General features: G+C 36.6%; 2 protein-coding genes across 2 annotated transcripts; one reads left to right on the top strand and one right to left on the bottom strand.

Annotated features, from left to right (window-relative positions):
* Positions 1-1,861: 1,861 nt before the first annotated feature.
* Positions 1,862-26,373, bottom strand: LOC149651117 (uncharacterized). The gene is made up of 29 exons (XM_089847206.1): positions 25,654-26,373; positions 24,637-24,801; positions 24,386-24,563; positions 24,232-24,304; positions 24,058-24,165; positions 23,701-23,845; positions 23,354-23,642; positions 23,188-23,280; positions 23,007-23,132; positions 22,799-22,930; positions 22,604-22,736; positions 22,479-22,549; positions 22,226-22,415; positions 22,010-22,162; positions 21,860-21,949; positions 21,669-21,793; positions 21,391-21,601; positions 5,678-5,857; positions 5,477-5,617; positions 5,351-5,411; positions 5,201-5,292; positions 5,038-5,135; positions 4,728-4,976; positions 4,460-4,655; positions 4,194-4,388; positions 2,987-4,137; positions 2,629-2,931; positions 2,460-2,547; positions 1,862-2,395 (listed from the first exon to the last, which is right to left on the bottom strand). Exons 2-29 carry the CDS (start codon positions 24,692-24,694, stop codon positions 2,132-2,134), a joined length of 5,193 nt encoding a protein of 1,730 aa, XP_089703332.1. The 5' UTR covers positions 24,695-24,801; positions 25,654-26,373; the 3' UTR covers positions 1,862-2,131.
* Positions 15,695-21,338, top strand: LOC149651118 (uncharacterized). The gene is made up of 5 exons (XM_089847913.1): positions 15,695-16,783; positions 18,986-19,060; positions 19,126-19,222; positions 19,293-20,195; positions 20,274-21,338. Exons 1-5 carry the CDS (start codon positions 15,929-15,931, stop codon positions 20,912-20,914), a joined length of 2,571 nt encoding a protein of 856 aa, XP_089704039.1. The 5' UTR covers positions 15,695-15,928; the 3' UTR covers positions 20,915-21,338.
* Positions 26,374-26,383: the final 10 nt, after the last annotated feature.

Raw genomic sequence — 26,383 nt, 5'->3', positions numbered from 1 at the left:
TTTTGAAGTAAAAATTTTCGAAATATTGAAGCAGTATTCCAAGCATAGCGAATATACAGTAAAGCAGACGACATTTTACATCCAATAAGGATAAATCTTGGACCCATGGAAATCAGTTAATGGCAAAAAGAACAGGAAATGAAGTCTACGCTTCAGCTGTTTACCCTATATTCTGATAGCTACATTCACAACTGGTTAGCAGTGTAAACACTATCGTCTCGTCTCACCTAAACAATATTCTTAGTTTGCCAACATGAGTGTTAACGTTAAATAATTAACTTATGATAATACCAAAGCTAAATTGTAGCTAGACGCACTGATAGTCAATGCGCACCACAAAGAGAATAAAAACTCTGTAGCTTAGCCCTACTAATCTAATTGCCAACATGATCTTTTCTTCTATTATAAAATCTTAACCTGATTATTTAAGAGTGTATTTAACTTTCGGCTCACTCTGAACCGTTCATGTCTCTTCATTTCAGACACGAAAATCAAAACCCAAAGTTTACATCACCTCAGGCCTCAATTATTTACTCTACATTTCACTAAGCTTATTGCAAGTAGTACTAGATATACCCGCCGGAGTCTAGTTCTTAGCTTTCTTCATAAAATTACTAAACCAAGGATTATTCTATATACAGATGTAGTATAGCTTTAGTAATTTATAAACAGCCATTTCAAATAATAATATTAGTAAAAATCTTTGGAATATCAAAATGAAACAGAGCTTTAAAGCTACAAAAGCACTAAATGCATCATAATTACGAAAAATATTTCATCATATTCACTTTATATTAAGGATAAAGGGAATATTATGGTTCTGTAGGATTTCTTTACACATCAAAACAAAACGAACTTCTAACGCAGCGCACTGCGGCACTAGTGTAATAACGGACGGACACACACAGACAATAACATAGACTGCTTTTTAACCATTTCCGTATTAATTTTGAATTGAGAAACAAGATTATCTTAAATATTAAAATAAATATAATTAATATTTAATATTTTCTTCGTTAGTTATTCGCTTTATTGAACGTTACATCGTTTTAAAAAAGAACAATTAAACATTCTTGAGAGACCTGACTAATATTGGCGTTTGAAATGAAGCATACGCCCGTTGCGTCGCCTTACTCAAATAGGTAGTATATAAGGGTTTCGAATCGCAGCTATGGATAAGAACATCGCAATTGCGTGAACCTTGGCGGAAGACCCCGTCAATGGAAGGCTAGACGTTTCTCGTAACCCTAGCCGATCGCCGCGTATGTCTTAACCTTAAGGATGATGGTGGTGTTAGAAGCCAGGTGTGCAGACTGGTGTCCATGTGGGATGGACAAAGAATAGAAGATGGTGGTGTTTAGAAGCCAGTAAGTACAGACTGGTGTCCATGTGGGATGGACAAAGAATAGAAGATGGTGGTGTTTAGAAGCCAGTAAGTACAGACTGGTGTCCATGTGGAATGGACAAAGACGAGAAGGTGGTGGTGTTTAGAAGCCAGTAAGTACAGACTGGTGTCCGTCCATGTGGAATGGGCGAAAAACTAGAAGATGGTGGTGTTTAGAAGCCAATAAGTTCAGACTAGTGTCCATGTGGGGTGGACAAATGAACAGAGTTGTTAAACAGGCAATGGAGTAATAGCCTGTAAGTCGAATACAATTTCCGGGACTGTAAATGCGGTCTGGAAATTGAATATACGTTTGCTCCGATTTGCAAACTGCGAACGCGGTCACGTGGGTGTAACAACGGACAGACAGACACACAGACACACAGACAGACACACAGACACATCGAAATTAGAACCTCTCCGTGACATACGTCACTCGGAGAGGTAATTAATGGCTAAAAGAATTATATATCGATTATATGTAGAATTTAATTAAATATACTATTAAATACATTTTTTACAATATTTATCTTGAAATATATTACAATGTTCTCAATTAGGTCTAAAAATACTTTCACGAAGTACCAGTTGTCAAAAAAAGTTGTCGTAATTCATGTAAAAATAATCCAACCTTGGAAAGGTTAAATATTCCTGTAGAAACCCCGTTTCCCCTATGTTAAATACTACCCTTTCCAAGGTTAAATTTTCCTATACAATACACCCCGATTATAAGCCAAAAAAGTAGACCTACTTTTTATCACTGTTGGACTTAGAAAATAGGTTATGTATTATTTGACTTGCAGACGATGAACGCATTGTTCTGGTAAGCATTTTTGGTTCCGATTTGACTCTTTTGGCCTTTTCTTTCGCGTTCTTTGATGGTTTTACATCTGCCTCGGGACATATGTTGATGGATGCCCTTCGTGGTAACCTCGATCTGGTAAAACGTGAGGGCCTCATCTTATTTGTATAAGGACATACCTCAACAATAGGATCATTTGTCCAAAGTTTCTAAAAATCAACAGTGAAAATTTGGAGAACGGTGTTTTTAACAATATTCATAACAATAACATACCTCTTGTCCTTCTCTTGTCCATTTGAGAATAGCCTCGTCGTCATCGTAGCATCCCGAACAACTTATAACTGTTAGTTCTTCGTTACATCTGACCATACCAAGTGATCGATTACCAGAGTTAGGCTTACTATATTATATTAAAAAGTAATTAACTTTAATTACGACTTACTTGGTTTTCAACAGACATTTAATGGGTTTGTCCGATATTTTAATCTTTTCAACTAAGGTTAAATCTAGGGAATAGGGCTGTTCGGTACTGGTACTTGATAGGACACTCGCAGTATCGCTCGCGCCTCCCATTGAACCATTGATTAGACCACCACCCCAATCTTTAAGGTGCAAGAAATCGAGCTGAGAAATGGCTCCAGGAATCCGGTCCCTTATTGGACAGTCAGCCGCGCTGGTACTTTCATCGTGACTCTCACCGTTTGTCGATGAACCAATTTTGGAGCCTTCGCAACTGGTCCAAGACCTATTGATAGATATTTTTGATTAAGGATAGTTTGGTTTTGTTTATGGTTACGTACTTGTTATGCCTCAATCCAGTCAATTGGTTGTCTATATTCTGTGCCTCGGCATCTCCGATGTTAATTATAACACTTGGTGCATACTGGATATCCTCAATAGTTGATTCCTCCATCGATTTTGGTTTCTCGTCCTCAACTACATCTTGTTCCGTGGATTCTTCCGCATTGAAGGAAATGCCTTGATCTCTATCGAGCAACCTCAATGATTCCAGGAGGATGTTTGTTGACTCCCTAAGTTCCATAGATGAAGTCCTTGGGGCCTTAGACAACGGTTTACCAAACTCATCATCAGTGTACGATACAAACAAATCATCGTATTCGTAACTATCCCAGGTTGTAATAGAACACAGAGTCTCGGCACTCGCGTAGTGAAATATACCTTCTGCGCTAACCGATTTCCATTTGAACAGAGATGGTTTTCGATAGAGAATTTGGTTCAAATCCGGCATAGAGTAACTGCGATTACGGTACTTGCGTTTGAGTTGCCTTTTCATTTGGTGAACTTCAGCCACTATTCTTGACCACCTGCTAGTCTGAACGAACGACGAACGACTTTGTCTGTTACTCGACGCGCAATCTAACGTCGTGCTACCCATGGCCGTTATGGTGTAGAGATTTCGGTTAAAACTGAAAGCCTGCTTTTGTTTACCGTAGGAAGTGAATGTCGGATCGCTATCCGATGTTTCGCAATTTTCATAACGTCTATTAATATTGAGATTTTCGATACAAAAAGGCTCATTTGGTATTATTGGCTGATGCGTTAAGTCTAATTCGGAATGATTAACAGTGTCCCCAACTTGAGAGGAAGCACTAGGGGCGGAACTTAAAATTCCGCTGTCTACCACGGTTGAGCTTGACGCGTTACTGCTAGTTCTCGCAGCCTGAATGTAATCAGTTTCGGCAAAATTCACAGCAACTGAAGAATTCTTTTCCACCTCAATTGGTGTATTACAACCGCTTTTATAGTCGTTAGGTTCTTCAAGAGTTGTGTAACAAACTTCAAACATATCGGCTTTATCACTGACCCCTCCGTTGCTACTTTCTCGTCTACTAGATGTTAAAGTAGTCGTAGTAGATGAGTAGCAACCGCTGTCATTGCGTTCCCTGAAGAATGGGTTCTCATTCTGGACCGAAGGACTCACCTCGTGGTGCTGGAATTACATGTTATTTACTTGTGCTATTTTGGGTTTTAAGTACGCGTACTTACTTGAGGATTTATCGTGGCTGGACTTTCTTCAATGGACCTTCCAGTTCCGGGTGAGTACACTGTACTGCAACTTCTGGATAGAATTGAAAGTACATCGTAAAAGAATATGGAACCTTCGTCAGTTCCAACAATAACACATCCGTTGACTTGTAGCAGAGAGGACACTGCGAAGGTTGAACCACCGCTATCCAAATCCTGCTTACGAATTTGTAATATTAAAAACAAATATTTGTTTAAAAGTATCATAAAATTAAATTAAAACTTACCGTTTGATTACTTTTCGTAGCTTGATTTCCAGCAACGTCAAACAACAGTCGGCACGACATTTCTTGATGATCCCATAACTGAAGTACTGATGACCTTCGTAGGGTTATCCATACTCCACTTGAACCGAGAACAACCAGGGATATGTAATCCATACCATTCGTCGATGTCTGAAAGTTATCTTCAGTATCGAATGTTCTGTAATTGCAATTAAGTTGAGTATATTTATTTAGAAATAACTTGAATTCCAAAGATATCAATACACATTACTTGAGATTTACAACAACGATACGGTTTCCGCTGGCACACCATAATTTTCCATTGATAAGGCAAAGACAAGTGACAGGAGATGACCCAACTGACACGTAAAATGTCTCGGGTTTTGATACGTCCTTGTGATTCTGAATAACGGCCACTGTTCCATCAGCCAATCCGGCGTAGACTTGAATTAAACCATTCTCTTCCGCGGAAGACATGCTGAGTACAGAGTCATTCAGCGTAACTTCCCAGACATATTTCCTAGATACATTTAAATTTGCATGAAATCCATTTGAAAATATCTACTTATTTATACCCATACTTGGTCTTAGTGCTGTAGGCGTGAACTTGACTAGATATACTTCCAAAAATAACCAAGGTATCGTTGGGTACGTGGATTGATTTTATTCTGCTGTCGAACTGTCATTACATAATAAAGTAATCCTTTAAAACGACATCGATTTACGCTAAATTTAAATTAGTACCTTTAAATTCAAGTCGTACATAATGTTTTCCTCACAGTTCACTTTTGCAATCTTAGTTTGTTTCAGTGTTCCGTAACATATTAATATTTTATCTGAAAGATATATTATCGTAAGCTTACTGACAAACTTAACATTATTAAATTAAAATACTTGTGTCGTATAGAGTCGCGCATTCTATATACATATTCTTTGCGTCATCGGCGTCTATGTCCTGCAAAGTAATTTTTTTTAATAAATTCTAGATCATTTAACTTTAAACTGTTTAAGGCCACTGACCAATGGAATGCTTTGCGCACGTCTTACGGCTCGCTCACGTTCTTGTTTCAAAATACGTTCAGTAATGCTCTTCAGATAGTAAGATTGCTTTGCGGCTATGTCTTTTCGACATGGGAATGGTTCCAAATCCACAAACGCAACCTTTATCACGGAATGTTATTATCTTGAACAGTTTAATAAATATGTTAATGAATAACTTACCTTCACTAGATCATCAACGTCAAAACAGAGTTTAGCGGACGTTTTTAATTGCCTCATGACGGATACTGGGTCCTTCTTTGATAGAATTACTGTTTCTTGCATTTTAATTATTGCAAGTGCAAATCGGAATATGACCTTTGGCCCTTCCAATAAGAAACAGTCCCATATTCGCAAAACAGTCTATCGAAAATAAAAATAAATGATTTGTTTTATTTATATTTCGGAATATGGTCAAGTAAGTTTCCTTTGATTTTTCCTGCAGTTTTAATAGTGTTATCATAAGTTTATTAAGATATGTTCCATAAGTATGATGCTTCCTATACTTCGTATTGCTACTGAGAGACTTACAGCTCGAGCTAGTTCGAGAACGACGCCACAATTGACTACACTCGGTTAATTTTGCAGTCCATCATACTATTTAGTCTGTACTGAACCTTTGACAGCGCCTCAACAAGCGTCGATTTGCCTCGAATCTAGCTCCAGTTTGTAACCATTGACAAACTTATGGAAAATATCTTATGAACTTATGCGTTAAACATTATATATTTTTTTTTTTGATAAAAGAACAGTAGAATACGCCGAAAAATACCAGGTATCCGTGGCGCCTATAAATTATAATTATTTGCAAACTCTACATAATCACCCCAACCCTTTCGGCAGTTTGAATTCATTATTAAGTATCTATAAGTTAAGCAAGGAACAGCTGTATTTCAATTAATAATATATTCGTACTTAAACGCGATATAAAAAACCCCTAGTCCGCAATCTAACTATTAAATTCCTCAGATTCGTCTAAAGTGTATTACGAAGAAAACCGATAATTATATATTCGAAATCTTGGAACGTTTGCCAGCCACGGGTGAATTAAGAAAAAGAAAAAAAAATGGTAAGAAAGAGGTAATCGTTTCTGTACGACCACCACCTGTCCTCGCACGCGTCCTCCAAGAATTGGACAGCGAGCACGCTTTCTTCGACATCGGCATACGAAAACTGATAAGAAATAATCTATATGGGGTTCTCTTTATTAAGGCACCAAGAATATTTAGACGTAGCCTAGAAAGGACAAACTAAACTTGAAAAGTGATGGTTCTCTTATCCAATAGGGAGTCTTTTCTCCACTAGACTTCCACTCAATAAAGTTTTCCGCCATATTGAGGGAATGGAAGAAGTCATTATTAAGTCATGTACATCTGTGCCTAGTATAGAGTGGTTCTGAAAGGGGAGGAGCTACGGGGATGTGTCGTCATTCGTCAATATTGGTATAATCTAAATTGTGTGGCCTGAGCTGCGACTTCGAAAATGGTCGCCCAATACCAAAACCGAGGTAATAGATAGTAGGGTGTGACGTCACTAGGAAGTTCGTAGTTGCAGCCTATATATTTTGGCTATTTATATTTGTGTTTATATATTTAGAAGTCTCGAGGTGCAGGACGGTTAATTAAAACATGTCTCATCCATAAATATATTATGAGAAACATTTATCATAGACCAAAACTACAATTGGTTTGTCTTGCCACATTCATTCAGATCCTCCTCAGGGACAGAGACAATTAACTGTCCCAGTATCTGTCCTATCTCCTCCTTCATTATTCAGAGGTTTTTGGTGTACAAGGGACTCGAATACAAGGAAGCTGTTAAATATATGTAACGATGTCCATCCCGAAAACACTAGCACTCCTTGCCAATATCTCAAAGCCAAGAATAAGAAAATTTCTAAACTAGCAGCCGGCGGGTCCAGGTGCAAAAGCGAGCCGGGCGTATAACCAATACATTAATTATAATTTGAACGTTAAGATATTTGTAAATTTATATTGATATACCGTGTTATCCGTAACGCCATTTTGTTCGCTTCTGTCTGTTACTATCTTAAATTTCTTATCCTGCTTGCTTGCTGGCTGGCTAGATTTGTAGTAAAGAGACAGAAAACCCTACCCTAATGTAAGGCATGGTCATGAATATTTATAACGGTTCACTAAATTAAGGGCGGGGAAGTACACACCTTGTTGAATTACGTTTAAATATTAATAAACACGTTTGTTGTTGTTATTATTTTATAAGTTTCCGCATTTTTAACTTAATTTCTATGCAAAGTCATTGGTAATTGGTATTTATAATAACAAAATGGACAAAATTATTACATTATACAAATTACATAGGTGTAACATAAAATATAATTAAATTATGATTTTGATCAAATTTGTATTAATTTATCCTAAAATTAAAATACCATCCTACATAACTTGAACTTCAATATTGTAAAATAAATTTGATAATCTTCGCTGTACATAAATATATAATGAAATGAGTCTAAAATTAACATAAAATACGCATCAATTTATAAATTAAAATTGAACTAATCAGTCAAAACAAAAAAGACGAGTGGAACTGTATTTGCTTTTCGTAGAAATGTCGTAATTAAAGTTTAGACTTTGATATCAAGGCCGGACAGAGATTAAATTAGATTAATCAATATTTATCTGATATCCAGTTTTAAATCAATTTACAATAAAAAAAACCCTGAATTTTCAGCAGTCACAGCTGCAAATCTATCCAAGTGAGGGTACCCACATTCAATAAGCATAAAAAGATAGGGGCTAAAATTTGTATTAACGTATATTGTATAACGATTTAAAATATATATATGTCCTGTACCCATTACGTAAAAAAAATTGATGTTTTATTTGCAAAACTATTCCTGTATACTTAACCAGGACATAACTATTCTATAGTTACAGTACATCTGCTTCTTTACAAATTAAAAAAACAGGCTATTCAATTTTCCAAAGAATAAAATGGTATTGTGAAAATGAATTTTAGGTTACGATAAATTTCCCTCGTTTCAATTTTCATGGGAGATTTTTATAATCGCGTGTATTTAGTTATAGAAGTTAATTCGACTTGCCCCCATAATGGCCTCTAAAATATTTAGAGAAATAAGAGGACCCCTTCTGTTCCCTCTCACCTGGACAAACAAAAGGATGAAGGAGAGATGGAGGAGCCATTACACCTATTAAAGACTTTTCGAGAAAAAAAAAGGTATGGCGCAGATGCGCCGTGCCGCTTTTGGCAAATTGTTTCAACAGTCGTGTGGCCCATCCAGGAACAAAGTCACCCTCCAAATAAAACCAGCTGCCTCGTGATCTTACCCTCTAAGGGTACATACTCCACCCCAAGCTGGGGCTCGAGGACCAACTTGGTTCCTGGATAGTATTGGTAAGTATAGGATTTTAAAGAGTGTGTTTGGGAAAGGACCTTTCAAGACACGCGTATGAGTATTTTTCGTTGGGAGGGATGGACACACACACATGGTATAAGGGGGTGCAGTTGGAGAATTGTATCGTTACTGGCTCGTGATCTTGGATTTTTAGCCTCAAGAAATATTTATTCTAACAAACCTACAAATTTTTCGATGGACCAGATGTTTTTTGGGGGATTAACTAAGGGGAATTGAGCGCGAATGCTTAGCATCACTACCGGTTAGGGGTTTTTTAGAATTTTTCAGTGCCTTTCCTAGAAATTTAATTATTGCCTAATTATAATTATATTTTCTTAAATTTTGGTTACGAAATAAAGTTGGCACTAACCCATGAAGTATTTTGAAATCTAAAGTTATTCATACCACTTAAAAATATTTTGCTTTTCAATTTTAAGAAACTCAATACAGAAACGTGTAATACTAATTGATTTCAACATTAGTAAGTTATTTCGAAATAAAGGCGTTTCTCCATCAAATGTTTATAATTCAAACAATTTAAGTAAATACGTTTCATAACCTACACTCGGTTTCAATCTTAGAGATACCATAAAAATAAATGGTAAACTTCAATTTCAATTTCAACTATACAAAATGAGAGATTGCATAGCATTACATATAGAGACCATCGACATCTAAAAAATATTTATCTCCTCATTTCGAAATTCCTACACGAGTAGCGTGGATTAACTGTAATATATCAGACAAAATTCTAAGAAACGTATCTACGAAATTAAAAATTCAAATTAAGTATAAGCCATACCATATTAAAAAAATATTAACTCCAACCAATATGGTAATGTCTCAATCACCCCTAGCCTGAAAAAAAACTTGTATAAAAACTTATTTTCTACCAAAATTGTTTAATATTATACGCAAAACCGTGTATAAGTCTTCGGGGTTTAAAGGGATAACACCTCTATGTTTTATCTCTATTTTGCCGTCCGGGCCACATTTTTCTAGAGTATTTTACGGATGAACCCTTAAATGTAATTAAGAAACTAAAAGAAAATGATTTCTAATTTAATTAAGGGGTTATCCCTAAAACACGTACTCAAATCATAATTCAAAAACAGTGGCCCGGAAAGCAAAATGGAGATACAAGTTACATTTTCGACTCAAAATTGATTTCCCAAAGAACATCCCCCTTAATTTACTACAGACTTATCAAAAACACCCTGTATATTCGGACTCAGCGCAAGTCATTCCTTAAGATTGAACGTTTATTTTATCGTGTTAGGGTTTTAGGTGCTAGTATCTCTTTAAAATACATCATTTAGATCACGTATACATACGTCGCATTCCAAAGGATTTTTTTTCTGGTATACTAAACCAATTAGAGGAGCATATTAATCGAGATGATTAAAACGAAAAGCGACGCTTCTTTACGTTAATTCAAAGAAGCGCTGTACGTAATATCATTCTCCTTAAATCCTTTTTTATCGTCATACATCCATAACCAAAGAGAATGTTAAATATTCAAAGAAAAAGAAGAGCTCTAAATCTTATTCATCCGCGTTTCTCTTTTGCTCTCCCTCCTCTTTATCTCGGCGATCGCGTGGATCACTCTCGGCCTTCGTTCCTCACTTTTTATCTACCTTCATTAATATACGAACATGAAGTAGGTTATAGAAGAGTATTGTGTGTGGCGTTGAGTGTTTGTTAGTGGGTTTGTTAGTAGATTGGATGGAAAAATAAGTTGACGATGAATTGGTCGAAGGGATCTACAATGCGTTATGTCACGAACTATATTTTGAAGTAGTACCCTTACTATTTCCTAGAGTAGTGATTGAGTAATGTAACGTGACTGTAAGCATATTCCCAATGCACTATAACGCTACGAAATTACTGATTACACATGCCCAGTAGAGTTCTATTTGATGGAAGAAAAGCTTTGGATATAGGCCCCGCCCCTACAAAACGCATTTTACATCCCTTAAAGAAATGATCCGATCAAAGATTGTGTTGAGAAAGAAAGAGTTGTAATAATTATAGAGTTTAAGCTGGTTTTTGTCACGTAGCTCAATATTTACCTAATCCCGTACTGCAATCTTGAACAGAAGAGGACGGTCAGACTGTTACATCCCCAAATCACGACACCCTTTTATGACACTAACCGAAGACACTATTGTTAGGGTTTGATTTGGAGAACTTGTTAATTAATATCCGAGCTGAATTATAGCGAATTTCTAGGCAAAATTTAATCAACAGTAGGTTCTTAGTAATGTCATCAAATCTATATGAGGGGAGTTACGCTAACACACGTAGATATTAATATTACTTGATCCCAAATTTTCTTGTCGTTTAAGACAACGCGTGTATGGAACGCGTAGGTCTTGTCAAGTCTTCAGCGGCGGTTTCGTTCTAGCCTTTGGCTATATTGATACGAAGGCCGTTTTTTAATACAATATATAATAAGAACAGGAATTAAAAAAATGCGCGGTGGCGGAAATTAGGGGTGAAAATCGTTAAACACCGAGTATTATAACCGAAACTAAAAGTAAATCAGTTGACTTAAAATATCAAAGCCAGGGGGTTAGTAAGAAGAACTTACGTGAGGTGTTTCTTCGTCTGAATTTACTTTACATTATAGACTTTCGCAACTATTTCATTCTCAGTTTCATTTAAGTTTCTAGGACCTCAGAATATTTGCGCTCCCCCCTCAGCAACAGAATTCGCTTTCGGAAAATACAGAAATTAATACGAAGTTAATAATGATGATTTTTACCTTATTTTTGCTTTTCCCTTTTCTAGTATTTAATTAATTCTATTTTCAAAAGAGATTTTGCGTGTAGTAAATATAAAATTGCATTACACTATGAAGTATACTGCATTAAGTTGACAGATAAATTTCAGTCAGTCAAAAACGATTTTAAACGAATGTGATTCATACTATCATCATGCAATACACATAAAATTACACTCACCGCAGGATTATGTATAATAATATTCAAATTAACTTGCCAATACACATTTTACAATTTTAAATAAGCCGAAGACAGGGCAAAGAAAACTAAAGAAAAATAAGTTCGTTTTTTTTTCTTCTTAGATTTCGTTTTTCAGTTTTTTAACATAGCCAAATCCTATTTGATACTTCGGGCCCAGGTGCCTATAGCTCGCTTATATGAAGTATTACAGACAGAACACGCGATATATAAAAACGTCCCATTTTTTATACCTATTTAAAATACGTTAACTGAAGATATTAGTGGCCTGGAGGCTTTTTTTTCTTTTTTTCGGAATAAAAAAAAAACACAGAGACCGATTAAATATATAATCTTTTTTCCTTACAGACGAGAGGATCCGAAATTTACTTCATTAAAAATGCACGAGCCATTCTACATCATTTATTTTTTATTAATACGGCAAACCAAGCCGTGGAGTCTTTTAATAAGTAATAAAAAAAACGCCGCAATTCAACGGACAATTGTTTTCTCATAAATGGAACCGTTTTTATGAATTCTTGATTAATTTCTAATTGTTTAAAAAAATGATGAGTTTTTAGTTAAGAAGAAAATTTGATGGCATTGTGTATTTTTCACAAAGTGTTAATGGTCATTTCATAACTGGTTTCAAATTCATTTAACGAGACACTAAAAGCTTATAGATATAACCTTGAGACACGATAAACACTTTTTCTTGGCATATTTCGAATTTTACCTTGAAAAACTGCATTGGTATATACGAAAAGATAACGCGAAACATTAATCAAATTCACTAAATAATTGTGACAGAGAAAGTCAAATAATCAGTTTCGGAGTTTCTTTCAACTCTTACTGTGATAAGGCAATTGCAAATTATGACTAAGAATAACATTTAAATTCATTAAGAGGATACAATGTATCTTAAATGTAGTAATTACCAAGCAACTTTCATTAACGTATGTCAATTCAATAGTAACATTTTGGCATCGGACGCTCGCGGACATGTTGAAACAATGACGATAACAATAATTACATAGTAACGAGAAAAATATAATGCCGGTAACATAAGTGATATAGTTATGATAAAAATGACCTCCCTTGTTTTATATTTCGTTATAGAAACAGGTATCCACAAAAAGGACTTTTGACCAGTTCTTTCTACGTTAGATTACTTGAAGCATAAGTTTATAGGATATGTTCTTTAAGTTTGTCACTGGTTACTGAGAGCTTTTAGGTCATAGATTCTCATAAAGAGACGCATGGTGAGGTGCTGTCAAAGGCTTAGGACAGACTAAATAGGAAGATGGACTGCAAAACCGAGTGTAGTCAATTCTCCATCTAGCTTTCAGTAAGTCTCAAGCATTACAAAGTACATGTAGTGCCATCATACTTATGGAACATATCATATAAACTAAGGTTGCAGACCCTTTCTTTCGTCATAAAACCAAGCACTTCATCGTTAAATTGAACAATCAAAATCCCAAACAGAAAAAAAAAATAAAATCTATATTCGACTATAACCCTAGCAGGTGTTCAATTAAACAAGCACTCGCTTCCATAGACCGAATCCCCAAGTCATTAAATAATAAAAACACTAAACGTTCCCCTCGCTCTTGACTCTTGGGGCTTCTATTGCCAGAAAACGAATTTAAAAGCTCTCGCTCCAGTAAACAACAGCAGGTAAAAAAGGTATAAAACGATAGATGAACCCGACTATTAAAAAGAGAACAGTGGAGTGGAGTGGTCGCGCGTCAGCCCCTGGACCCGAGGGTAGAAACCATCCAAGCATAACCCTAGCTATATTTCCCTGTACTTCTTGATAAGCGCGCCAAGGACTGGAAAATGGAAAATAAACTAAGGGTAGTTTAGTGTGGCTGAACAGGTGGCCCATGACGACTGGGCACGTGGCTGCCTGGCCAACAACTTTAGGTTTTGGACGTACGTACGTACGACGAAAAATAACAAAAAGAACGCCTTTGAATTGGAGAAAAATACGTTTAGCGTCCATGGCTCGTGTTCGACTATTCCATAAGTTTATAAGATATGTTTCATAAGGATGACACTACCCATACTTCGTAATTCCAGAGACTTACTGAGAGCTAGTTCTAGAACGACAAACGGTTAATTTTGCAGGACTTCCATCTTGCCAATTAGTCTGTACTAAGCCTTTGATAGCACCTCACCAGGCGTCGCTTTTCGAGAATCTCTGGCCTATCTCATTCACTTCATGAGAAGGCCTCAGTAACCAGTGACAAACTTATGGAACGTATCTTATGATCGTATACCTATAGTACCTACACCCTAGGTCCTGGATGGTGAAAATCAAATGAAAAGCCCCTTGGCGCGAGCCAGATCTATTGTGATAGGGTCTAAGTTGGAGCAGCTGGTAGATTTCTTTACTTTGAATAGCTGGGCAGAAGGTTTGAGAAAAGAAATATCCACGTGCCAGATGTTTTAGACGCGCGCCGTCTTGGGTAGACTATTTCTTTTTCACCAGGTTTTTGTTGAGTTACCCCGAAACTCTCGAAGGTTGGGTACTCTGGAAATGACATGGCGTATTGTACCAGGTATTACCATAGGGTCCCTTTATCCGGATACGACCATTCATTGGACTCTTCTGGTCGCGTGCCATCCGTCTATTTAAATTTTTTAAAGCTTTTCTTATAATATTTGTGGTGCGTGTAAATTTTACTAAAGTTCAAATTCATAAGGGCTTGGTTGACGCCTTGACGCACCCTGTCCTGTTTATGGATGGTTGAATAAAGTTGAATCAAGTGCTACCTTGGTGTTACTTAGGGTGCAGCTATGGGAACCTTGTCAGTATACGGTGATAATCTAATTTGAAATTTCTATTGAGAAATTATACAGTTAGGAGGAAATTTAGTTTTTAGAATTTCCGATGAGGCCATTCATAAAATATATGAATAAAGAAATCATTAAGTGGTCAATATCTTTTCCATAATATCATCGTAGAGTTTATATACCCTGTCCGGAAAACCCTACGATTCAAACAAATTTTCCCACGCTTCAGTTTTGATTCAGGTTAACCTTTAGCAACAAACTAAGGTTCATAACATTAGGTAGGAATAGTTGATATTTAAAATAGAATCAATTACAAGTCTCAAATTTCGAACCTTGCACTCAAAAGGAACTTAAAACCGTTTGCCTTATCGCACTCACGCAACTCTATTTAAACTTACATCCACCTATTTTAAATAAACACTTTATATATATATTATATATTATATATATATATATTATATAGGTATAGACAGACTAAACCAACGTCGGAAATAACTCAAAACAAGGCCTCTAGATTGTGTTTAGTCTAACTTAAAACGATGTATGTCAGACGGGGGAACGTAATATTCTTGTTTCTCCGCATCTGGGACCAACGTGTCCAAAGTCAGCTTCTACTGGTGCAAAGACGAGGGGGATGAAGGGATGGAGGGAAAGTTAAAAATTTAAGAACTCCCATCTTTGAAAGCCAATTATACAAGCAAAGTCCAACGTCGAAACCGCTAGAGAAAAAGAAGTACAGTAGCCGAAAAAACGCATTCCAACAGCTATAATAATACGGCGTTAGCACGATGTGAGAGGGATAGCGCAGACACGAGCTAAGGTCAATTGAAAAGACCAACGTCGATATAACTTGTCAGTTTGGGTCGAATCGTTTCGCGGCTTTTTCGGACTCTTATAACCTTCCATTCTTGAGCCACCATCATCAGGGGATCATTCTCTGGATAGTATAATATAGTATACATGTACACGAACGCCCCACTCTGTACAGTGTGTACTAGGAGGGTATATAACTGAGGGGAAAAGATAGGAGAATTCGGCAGCTGCTGTGTCGGTCGCGAGTTACCCTCAGGGTACTCATTCTTTATAAAATGAGATGAGGGTTTTCTCCGCTACCCTGAATATTAGAGGCAGTCTCTCTCTACTCATTCGCTAGCCAAGTTTAGTTTTGGGACAGAAGTCGTTGGTTTCAGCCGCATTTTCGGATCGAATACCAGAAACCGTTGGCATCGTTTTACATAGTGTGTTACAGTGATGGAATAAACCCTGTCTATAATGAGTACCACCAGTTTAACCATGTCGAAAATGAATATCTTCAATACATTGTGCTTGTCAATAGCGGCGTTAATTTCCCTAGGAATGATAGTTAACTGTTCCACGATAAGGACTAACGAAGAGCAAGATAAAACGGACGATGTCTCTCGCGTCTTGCTTCTGTTACAACATCAAGTTAAAACATTGCAAAGAGCGCGACTACAAGATCAGGCAATTATTAGAAGACTGAAACATTCGCAACATAAAGATGAAAGTGCAATCTTAGAATCTTCCGAAGTAAATAACGATGATGTTTCTCCTTCTTCGGAAGATACCATGAAATACCTCGAATTGGAAAGAGACAGTTTAACCCAACTACAAAGTCAAATATCCGATTTGAAACAACATTTGTCCGAGATGGTCAACAATAAGGAACGAGAACATAGAGCGTGGGTCACCATCGGAGAGTTGCGAGGCGAACAGGAATCATTACGAGCCGAAGTGACCAAACTTAAAAAGGAGTTTCACGAAAGACCATTTATCTTAGACGAAGACGACTCAAACGCTTTGAAACACTTCAAGACCACCCAAGTGGCGACAAAATGGCTACAGAAAACGGTGGAAGAACTCAGAAGTGAAATGTCCGAACTTGCTCAATCGGTCAATGTTTCGGCCGCGTATCGTCAAAATCAGATTGTAGAGAATAACCTAACATTCGTCCACTCGGATCTGAGGTCTGTCCGAAGTGAAATGGAAGAACTAAGAGCGATGGAGACGAAACACGAGGCCCAATTGGAACAACTTAAGCAAGAAGTCGTCGACATGGGCTCCATAATTCGAGTTAATTCCAAAAAACACGACGACATTGCGAATGAAGTAAGTTCAATTATTTTTCTCTCTCCCTGCACGGGGTATTCATAGATACGAAGATAAGGCCGAGACTTTATAAGATATGTTCCATAAGTATGACACTTCCTACACTAGAGACTTACTGGGAACTAGAGTGAGAACGACAAGCGAGAATTGCATAACTACACTCGGTTAATTTTGCAGTCCATCTTTTTATTTAGTCTTCATACTAAGCCTTTGACAGCGTCTCACCAGACGTCGCTTTGCCTCACTTCATAACAAGCTCCAGTTTGTAACTAGTGACAAACTTATGGAACATATCTTATGAACTTATGATAAAACGTATATAGCTTGCGGGTCCAAAACTAAGTCGCGCGTAATTAGAAAAAGTACTTTTAAATAAGTTCTTCATGGCCACCGTGTTTAACAGAAAATGCATGGAGGGTGTCAGTCGTAAATGGTAAGAAAAATGGCAGTTGATTTCATCTAAGTTTGAGATTACCTGGATAGCGTGCCGAAGGTTTTTAACGATAGAGACATTTGTAAATATTTAAAGAAAAAATTTGTCGTATCGCTTATAAAGTCGACCTCGGCGTGTTATAACGTAACATTAACGTAACGGCAAACGAAAAAAATAGCAAAATTACTGAAAGCAGCCTTGAAATGGGGGGATTTAAATTCAGAAGACGGAGTGTTAGAAGTTTTTCATTTTTACTTATTAGATAAAAATTAAAAATAAAACCATTACCCCACTTCTGTTAGTTTTCTTTGGGGAAGGTTTTACGTTCTTAGGGGAAAGGAGATTAGCATACGGTGTCTGTCGAAATATTTAAATTACAGGTTCTCAGATGATTGATATGATAAAAAAAAGTAATAATATTATAGGGCTGATTAATTTTATATTGGTCTTTTAGAAACCCAAATTATTTTGCTATGCAAATTGATGGTCTGGTCTGTACATGAAGCGTAGTATATACGGGGTTTTCAAAGCCTAATTATTATTATACACACGCTAGAAATAAAGTTATTAAGCTGTATAAATCGTTTTAAAATTCGAAGTACCCCATGTATTTTACATAGCCACTGTCCTGTACAGTATAGGCGGCATTTTGGGGAATATGGTCTTTAATCCAAACTTAATAAAACTGTTACAGTATCCAATTTTGCGGTGAATAGAAAATTTTTATAGCCAAAATATTATAATATCATAAGTTTATAAGATATCCTACATAAGTAGGACACTTCCTATACTTCGTAATGCTACGAGAATCTATGACGTTTCACCTACGCGACTTCAGTAACTAGTGACAAACTTATGGAACATATCTTATGAACTTATGATAATATGCATGACCCAAGGCAAATCGTCCATGCCTTCAAATAGACCAACTGTTTTCGCAATATATTTATAATTCAGATTTAAAAATTCATTAAAAAAATTCTGAAATATTATTGGGGAGTGTTCTAGGTTGGGACGTTAGGTTTCCTATGACTATCCTCCCTAGAGATTGAAACCCATTTCAATAATCAATAAATGACTGTTATACATTTCCAATGCTAACAACAAGCCTTAGACCATAGCCGACGTGTATTAATATGCTTAGACCTTAAGGAACCAGGGCCCCAGCCGCTGTGGTTTGCGGATTAAGAGGGGGTTGAAAAAAACTCGTTCATAAATGTACAGCCTTAATGGTTTATTGTGTCTCACCCTTGGCGGATTCCTCGCCAGTATAGTAGGAATTTTTTTATTCCATACCTAAATGAATGAATCGCGCCAAGCCAGGGCATAAATGGGGCCCATCAGCCGTACCATTGTGACTCAGACCCTTCACACAGCTGCGTACGTCAAGCTTGAAATTTTTTTCAATCGGGGTTCTTGCAACGGGGCTGTTTCATTGGTGTTAAGCCTAAACCTAATCCCAGCCCGCTTCATACGATTCCGTTATAGAGGTTGTAGTCATACCTCAATCTCTTCTCCGGGTTAGGGACAAACGTAATTTGATATTTGAACATACTTTCCTCTCTGAGCGGAGAGGTTCGGGGTTTGGTATCTTGGGTCAGGGTGAGATGGCTATGTTCAGATCTCTACAATATTTAGCGCGTAACTCGAGCGTTTAAAGTTTATGATTGGTTCTTAATTATTTTAAGATCAATATCAAATAAATGAAAGGAATGATAATTATTAAGTTATACGGACAGAGATTAATTGATTCTATTTTTTCTAATCAGGTTCGTTCGATTCAAAATGATATATCTGATCAAAGTAGCAAAGAACATCACCAACCCGCAGAATTTGAAACGAGAGTAAGTGTTTGAACATTTATTACAATGCATCATTCGAGGTAACTAAAGACATTATACCTCTATAGAAAGCTCATTTGAAGCCAATCATAGACGAATTAGTAAATGACGATCAAGATGGATCAGGAGAAGGCGGGGACGAAACGCACGTCACTGATTCTACCTGTAAGTGTTAAGCCCCGAGTAATAACCGGTGATTAAATCCAGGATATTGATCACTAAAAATTATTTATAGATGATTTAGAACAAGACGTTCATCGTAGTAGACACCGGCGACGATTGAAGTTGGAAATGCTCGAATTACGCCGAAGCGTTACGTCTTGCCAAGGACGTCAGAAGCGAGTGGAGAGAGATCTAAAAACGGTCGTGCAAGCCTTCAGAAGCATCAATCATACACTCACGTCAGTTCAGGGTGATTTGTCCGTAGTAAAGAATTCCTCGCGTAACGATTCGAGTGATCTTCGCGGGTACGTCCATGACCTAAGCGAGCGTGTAACGAGCGCGGAAGAACGGTTAAAGTCCAACTCTAAATTTCTATCCAACGTGAACGAAACGGCCTCGACGATTAACATGCTGCACGATTCTTCAGTCAAACTCTTCCGTGCCGTGGAAGCCGTTGAAGAAGAATACGGAAAAACCATAAGTGACATGAGAAAAGAAGTCTCTAAATGCGACTTCAACTTGGCCCAGCTTCAATCGTCCAATAAGGTACTTCGAGAAGACTTGATAACGCAAGAAGAGAAACAGCGAATCCTAACCCGACAACTGGAGGTCATAAGAGGCGAGGTCGATCGGGACCATTATCGTTTATTAGCTCTTCAGAATGAGGCGCTCAATCGATCCTTGACAGAGTGCAAGGAACGTAATGAAAACGCCATAAATTCATTAAAGTTGTCCAATTTGGAGTATTCCGTATCGCAAATTGAAAGTCGTTTCTTGGACCATCAGAACAAGTTGAAAGAAGTTGAAGCCGACTTGGCCTCCAAAGTCGGAACGTCCGAAGGTCAGCAGTGGATAAAAGCTCAACAATACACTAACGACACCATCTTGGTACTAACAAGACGGGTGTTAGAGTTGCAAAACGACAGTCGATTGCTCAATAAATACCTAAACATGATCGCTGGAAGATTACCCAGAGGTAAATATCATTTGAAACGCGCATTGTCTTCTAGTAATAAATATTAACTAACACGTACATCTTTAATCTGTTTGACAGATTGCTCAATGGATGGTGCCATGGAAATAGCAAAGAATTACTCCAGCGGCGTTTACCTAATTCATCCTGTTAAAGGCACACCCACATTTGTCGAAGTTGCTTGCGAAATTTCAAGCGCTAACCCTAAAGATAGCTGGACCATCATACAACGACGTTTTGATGGTTCGGAAGATTTCTATCGCACTTGGGAAGAGTACAGACACGGTTTCGGTCAAGCTACGGGCGAATACTGGTTGGGTAACGAACTACTTCACTCCATGACGTCCAATCACAACTATACTCTCAGAATCGATATGTGGGACACGTGGGGTCATTACAAGTACGCCGAGTACGCGCACTTTCAAGTATCTTCGGAGGAAGACAATTACCGATTAAGTATCGGCGGTTATCGCGGCAACTCTAGTAACGCGATGGAATACCATAGTCAAATGGGTTTCAGTACCCGGGACCGTGACAATGACGCGAGCAGCACGCATTGTGCAGTGTACTATTCCAGCGGTTGGTGGTACAATCATTGCCAATACGTAAATATTAACGGTAAATATAATATCGGCTTAACGTGGTACGATATTGACTCTCACGAATGGGTGCAATTAACGAAAGTCGAAATGAAAATTAGACCAGGCCATCATAATCATTAGTTTACCCTAGGTATATTAAAAATTTTAAGTTCCTATTTTTTAAAATTCCAAAACTCAAGCCATTTGAACTGAATTCAACTTCAAAATGGCGACGGCTTTTTGTATTATATTTTGTTAATAATTTTTCGCGAAGAACTATATTAAGAATTCAACGGTGCCAAATAAATTGAACTAAAGATACGTCGCGCGTTGCCCTGGACTGAAAAGGAATGACTTTAAATTTAGTTTTAAAGACGCGAAAAGTTTTTTGTTAACAGAGTTTTCTATTATTTATTTATTTGTGAATAACTAAGCCAATCGCTATTTTCTGTGTCCCAGACCATATGTGAAGAATGATCTATATAATCCTATAATTTTTTATGCAAACATTTTTAAGACTGTATTATTTTTTAGTATACTTTATAATAAAGTATATTTGACGGAATGATTTTGTGTGTTACTTATGATAGCGCGGAAAATAATTAAAATAATCCTACCTCAATCGGTGCACTGTCGAAGAAAATAGCCAGGAACCAATTCAAGGTGATGGTACAGATCTCAATATCAAATGATTCCAAATGTTGGTAGACGGCAGGCACTTTTTCCTTCATCAGATCTTTTAACACTTCCTGATCCACCTGCGCTCCAATTAAATTACAGTCGTAATATCCCGATGGGAAGTAACGCTCTACAATAGCCACTAAACACCTGAAACGTTGTGTATATATACTTTAGCTTTGTGTTAAATGAAAAAAAAACACAGTCCCTAACTTACCAGAACGAGTTTTCCGCATCCATGAATAGGAGACATATTGCCACTAAGAAATTCATCCCTTGACAATACCCTAGTTCGGGGTTGTGAATACAAAATGACTGCAGTATCTCTTGCATTTTCCGTACCTGGTTGAAATAAATATATTCATTATGTAAATATGATTAATTTATCAAAGATATTAAATTTATTACTCCGTCTCCATTAGGATGGCTGAAACGAATGTTGTTAGGTAATGTTCTCAATAAATCCAAGGATATTTGACGCTTATTCTGTGACACTACCTATTAATCAAAATGAATTTGTGAAGATGACTTCCTGATCAATGTCAAAGAATGGTATACTTTTGAATCAGGAGCTAATGAGCAGAGATTGTTATAATAGTGTTGTCCCGACTTATCCATCAAGGCTTTAACGCGATAACGGTACAAGTAACACCAGACGCGGCTTCGAAGTGGATTAGGTATTCCACCACGGACTAATTCTTTTAGTTCCTTCTGAAGTTCAAAAGATATTATTAATTATAATGCTGGAATACAAAACAGCATTAATTAACTTACAGTTGGTTTAAGAACAACTCCGTGTCTCTTCAAGTACTCCTTCCATCTTAATTGATGTAATTGGTAGGTACGGACTCTGGTATTATAATGATGGTACAGTTGCCTGCATATATAATGCAGTATAAGTTGTTCTTCAGTGTAGCAGTGTTGGAAACCCATTGAGTCCACGTGACAAAGACAAGTGCACGAGCTGAAACGGAATGTTATTCCATTTCTTTAGCAATTGCAAAAATAAATTTTACGCATGACTTACTTGTCATATACAGGTAAAGTGGGATTGGTAGCTCTGGCTTCATTCAGCAAATGGATAACCCTAATTTTGTGCTGTAAAATATAAGGTGTTATTATGGACAAAACTTTAAGTTTAAGTCCTCTTACTTGTAATCCACCATAAAGATACACTTCCATTTTTTCGGGACCTTCTTGAGTTGTGGGTCTCATTGCTGACTGCATCAAAAACACGTAATCTCTCTTCAGTTGCTCTAAATCCGCTTCAATTTCCTTGGCCTGGCTATAATAACAACTATAATTTTTAACTTTGAATTAAGTCAAATTATTTTGATAATTACTTACAACTGTTGCGTCTGATACTTGTACTCTTGTTCTTGTATTTGACGCGATAGTTTTATGACTTCCTCGTTCAAAAAACGGTTGTGACTTTCTAATACGTCAGATGAGTACTTGCCCGTTGATTCAACTTCAGACCTAAGTAAGTGTAACCGTGGTACTTAATTACTTTAACCTATTCGGATAATCAAGATTCCATAAGCGCTCAACTCACATTTTTTCAGTATCTAATTCGGAAATTTGAACCCTAAGAAACTGTAGTTCTTTTTCCTGGCTTAGCACCTTATTTTTGTAGATGGTGGACCTGTTGACCGCTTTGGCCAACTGACATTTTACATCCCTGAAACGATAACAATTCAATAACTTAATTAAACCTCTCAAATTACAATACCTACATGAGTTCCGTCTCCAATTGTCGAATTCGCTTGACACTGTAAGTTTCTCTGGAATGGCTTCGAGCTGACTTATTAGGAGCTTCAGGAGTTTCTCTTCAAAAATAAATGAAGAAAAATTAAACTAAATACAAAAAAATATAGTTAAGTTTTCCCATCTCTAATTTACTTTTTACTTGCTTGATTAGCAATTTGTTCTCTTTGTTTCTTGGCGAAGTTGAGGTGTCTGAGGACAACAAACTTCTCGTCATTATCTTCCGACGACGTCATGGGGGACGTGGCGCAACTGGTAAAGTTTCCATCAAAAGTTTCGGATTCTTCCGATTCAATAGAAGATAATGGCGTATTCTTTTCATTTTGTGACTCTTTCTCGTTGTTGTTGGAATCGGGGTCCGCTGGAGATTCTTCCTTATCTTGGACATTAGTACTTGTATGAACTTTTGAATTTGAGGACGATTCTGCAAGAAAACAGTCATTAAATTTTTCTTAAGACAAAACATTTTCTAACATACTTACTTCTTAAAGACAATGTACTTGGTAAATTTGGCTTTGCATTTTGTGATACATTCAGGGATTGAGTTCGAGTTAATGGTTTCTTTGACTTCGTTAAAACAACTGTCCCTTCTACAGTTGAGTTATCCTTAACAGTTGCAATTTTTGACTAAATATTATGAAAACAATCGCTGTATAATTCTGTTAATATTTCTTGTGTTTTTTAAATAATTTAATTAAATACTGATATAAAATTTTTTCCATAAAATTGAAACTACATTATGATTAAACTGTAGGCGTTTGTTAACACGAATACTAAACTCACAAATTATATATGTATCTAAAGGCTGATACAAAAAACATTATACATTTGCTACTTACCCTTAACAATGATATATTTCGTGAACTGTAATCCGATAAATATTTTTCTCTTAATTCTTTAACCGATTCTTGACCCAAAAATCTATTAGCACCATTGTCTCTTATACCCTACAAAACCACAACATAATTATAATACAATACAATACACGTCAGATAAAATTTAATTAAGCCTACCTGTAAAGTGCATATCCAATTTAACATACTGTTGTGATTATCGGCTGAAAACGAATACTCCTTACCATCGGAACTAAAATGAAACGGAACACGTACGTTTCAATTCAATTACAAATGGTGAATCTGATATTTATGTTAAGGTATTTGAACTTACTGCAAAACGAAGCTATTGGTTTCCTCTAATACGAGAGATATGGCAAGGTTTTTAAGGGGAATAAAACCAGAAGGTGGATTTTTTCCTAATTCGGATTTATTTGGAAAGTATAAAAGTTGTTGGTTCTGTTCATCGTAAGTGTACCATAATCTCTTCTTCGTTTTTAAACGTCCAAATTCTTAATTAATTAAAAAAAAAATAAAACAACTTCGTATTGAAAATAATTAACCATTTTTAATCAAGGAACTTACTACCACTTGGTCGCAAAACGAGATACCCTTCAAGTTGCTGTCCCGTCTGTTGTGCCATGGTGATAACAAAGCGGTCTTTTACACAATAACTTTCCGATCTTTGAACTCTTTACCTAGGTACCTGACAACACAGGACCATTTCGCCGAGAACCTCCACATGTCAAACTGAAAAAACTAAAAGATATTAAAAAAGGAAAGAAAAACCTCCAGCCTTTTAAGGTGGTTGCTGATAAGAATTGTTTGTCTAGATTAGATACAAGTCTGAATATTATTAAAAATTTATTCCGAGCGAGCTAGTTCCATATAAATTAGGGCTTGTAAAAAGGAACGATTGTCCAGCCACGAGCTTCTTCATATCGCGAGTCTGTGTTTAGTCAATTTCAACCGCGCTATGGTATATAAATTATCTTGTTTATTGCACTGTCGTATATCTACGACTATAAAAAAGGTGTGAAATTTTCAAACAACTACTCGCAATATGCTCTCAATTCAATCGAACTAATTCTTTTGGGGTCATTGGTTCATATCGCTTTCAATTCGAAATAAGCGTACAATTTACCATGGCCACTAAAACCCAAGGACATTAGTTTTTTTAATAGTTCTGTGGACCCTTACATAAACAATATTATGATCAGTATATTAATAAAATTATTACAGGGTTCGGCGTAAATAACATCAGGGACAGGGTAGTTTGACCCTGTGACAACCTAGTGGGACCAGAAGCGGATGGTGGGACCTATAACGTGACACCCCTATAGAGACCTATTATCACGTAACACCAACACAGAAATGGTTGAATTATTTATAAATTATTTTCCAAAATTACAGGTCCCGGGCAAGCCCCTTTTCCATCTGTACATTTAAATTTGAAACCCGCAAATAAATGAAATATACCTTATGACGTGGACAGGTGAGAACAGAAGCACTTGTCATAATGTAAATACAGATTTTATAGTGAAGGAAAACCCCATAGCAACTCACCAGACAATTTATTTATTTATTAGAAAAACAACTTACCGGCATTTGAAAGGGTGTGATTCAATCCAGGCCTACCCGGTATAATATTTATGGTGCAACATCAATTTTTCGTATAGTCTAATCAAATAAACGAGAACCGCGCGGCTTCGAAGCGACTTAATAGTATAGAAGTATTTTTTGAACTTGTACGCCAACCACGTGATCGCTTTTTGCAAGCCTCTGAAACTAAACATTTTAGAGGCGTGTAACTCTTTCCATATCTATGGAAGTTTAAGAACAGGTGTTCAAATCATATCGAAAAAAAACTGGGTCTCTCTGTTTGACAAGTTAAGATAATTACCAGTCCGAAAACTAAAAGAGAAATATCATCGAGGGAGACCACTAATCCGTAGAAGTAACAATGCTAATTTTAGGCATTGTTTGTGATTGAATGGATGAGTTATTTACATCAATACTTTTCAAAAACACACCGGGTGGTAGTTTCCTTCCTATGTTTGGGTTGGGTTTTACGTAATATTTTTTAATTTATCGCTGTTAAATTAACATCAACCAGAGGGAAATAAACAAATTAGTATTTAAATTACTATAAATGGCTAAATGTATACCCATAACGGAATAAATATAGTATTTAATACTGAAATTAAAAGATTACCGAGTTTAGGACTTATGCGCTATATAGTAAGTGAAACTTAATGGTTTGTAGGACTTATGCGCAGTATACGTTATGAATCCGAGAAATTTTACCGGCAAGTTAAACCGTCGTCTGCTA

The sequence above is a fragment of the Phalangium opilio genome, unplaced genomic scaffold (genome assembly GCF_054372755.1).
Source record: "Phalangium opilio isolate 3A_F unplaced genomic scaffold, DU_Popi_V2 ptg000082l_1, whole genome shotgun sequence".
In the NCBI taxonomy this organism is placed as follows: Eukaryota; Metazoa; Arthropoda; class Arachnida; order Opiliones; family Phalangiidae; genus Phalangium; species Phalangium opilio.
This window is presented reverse-complemented; position numbering and strand designations above follow the sequence as displayed.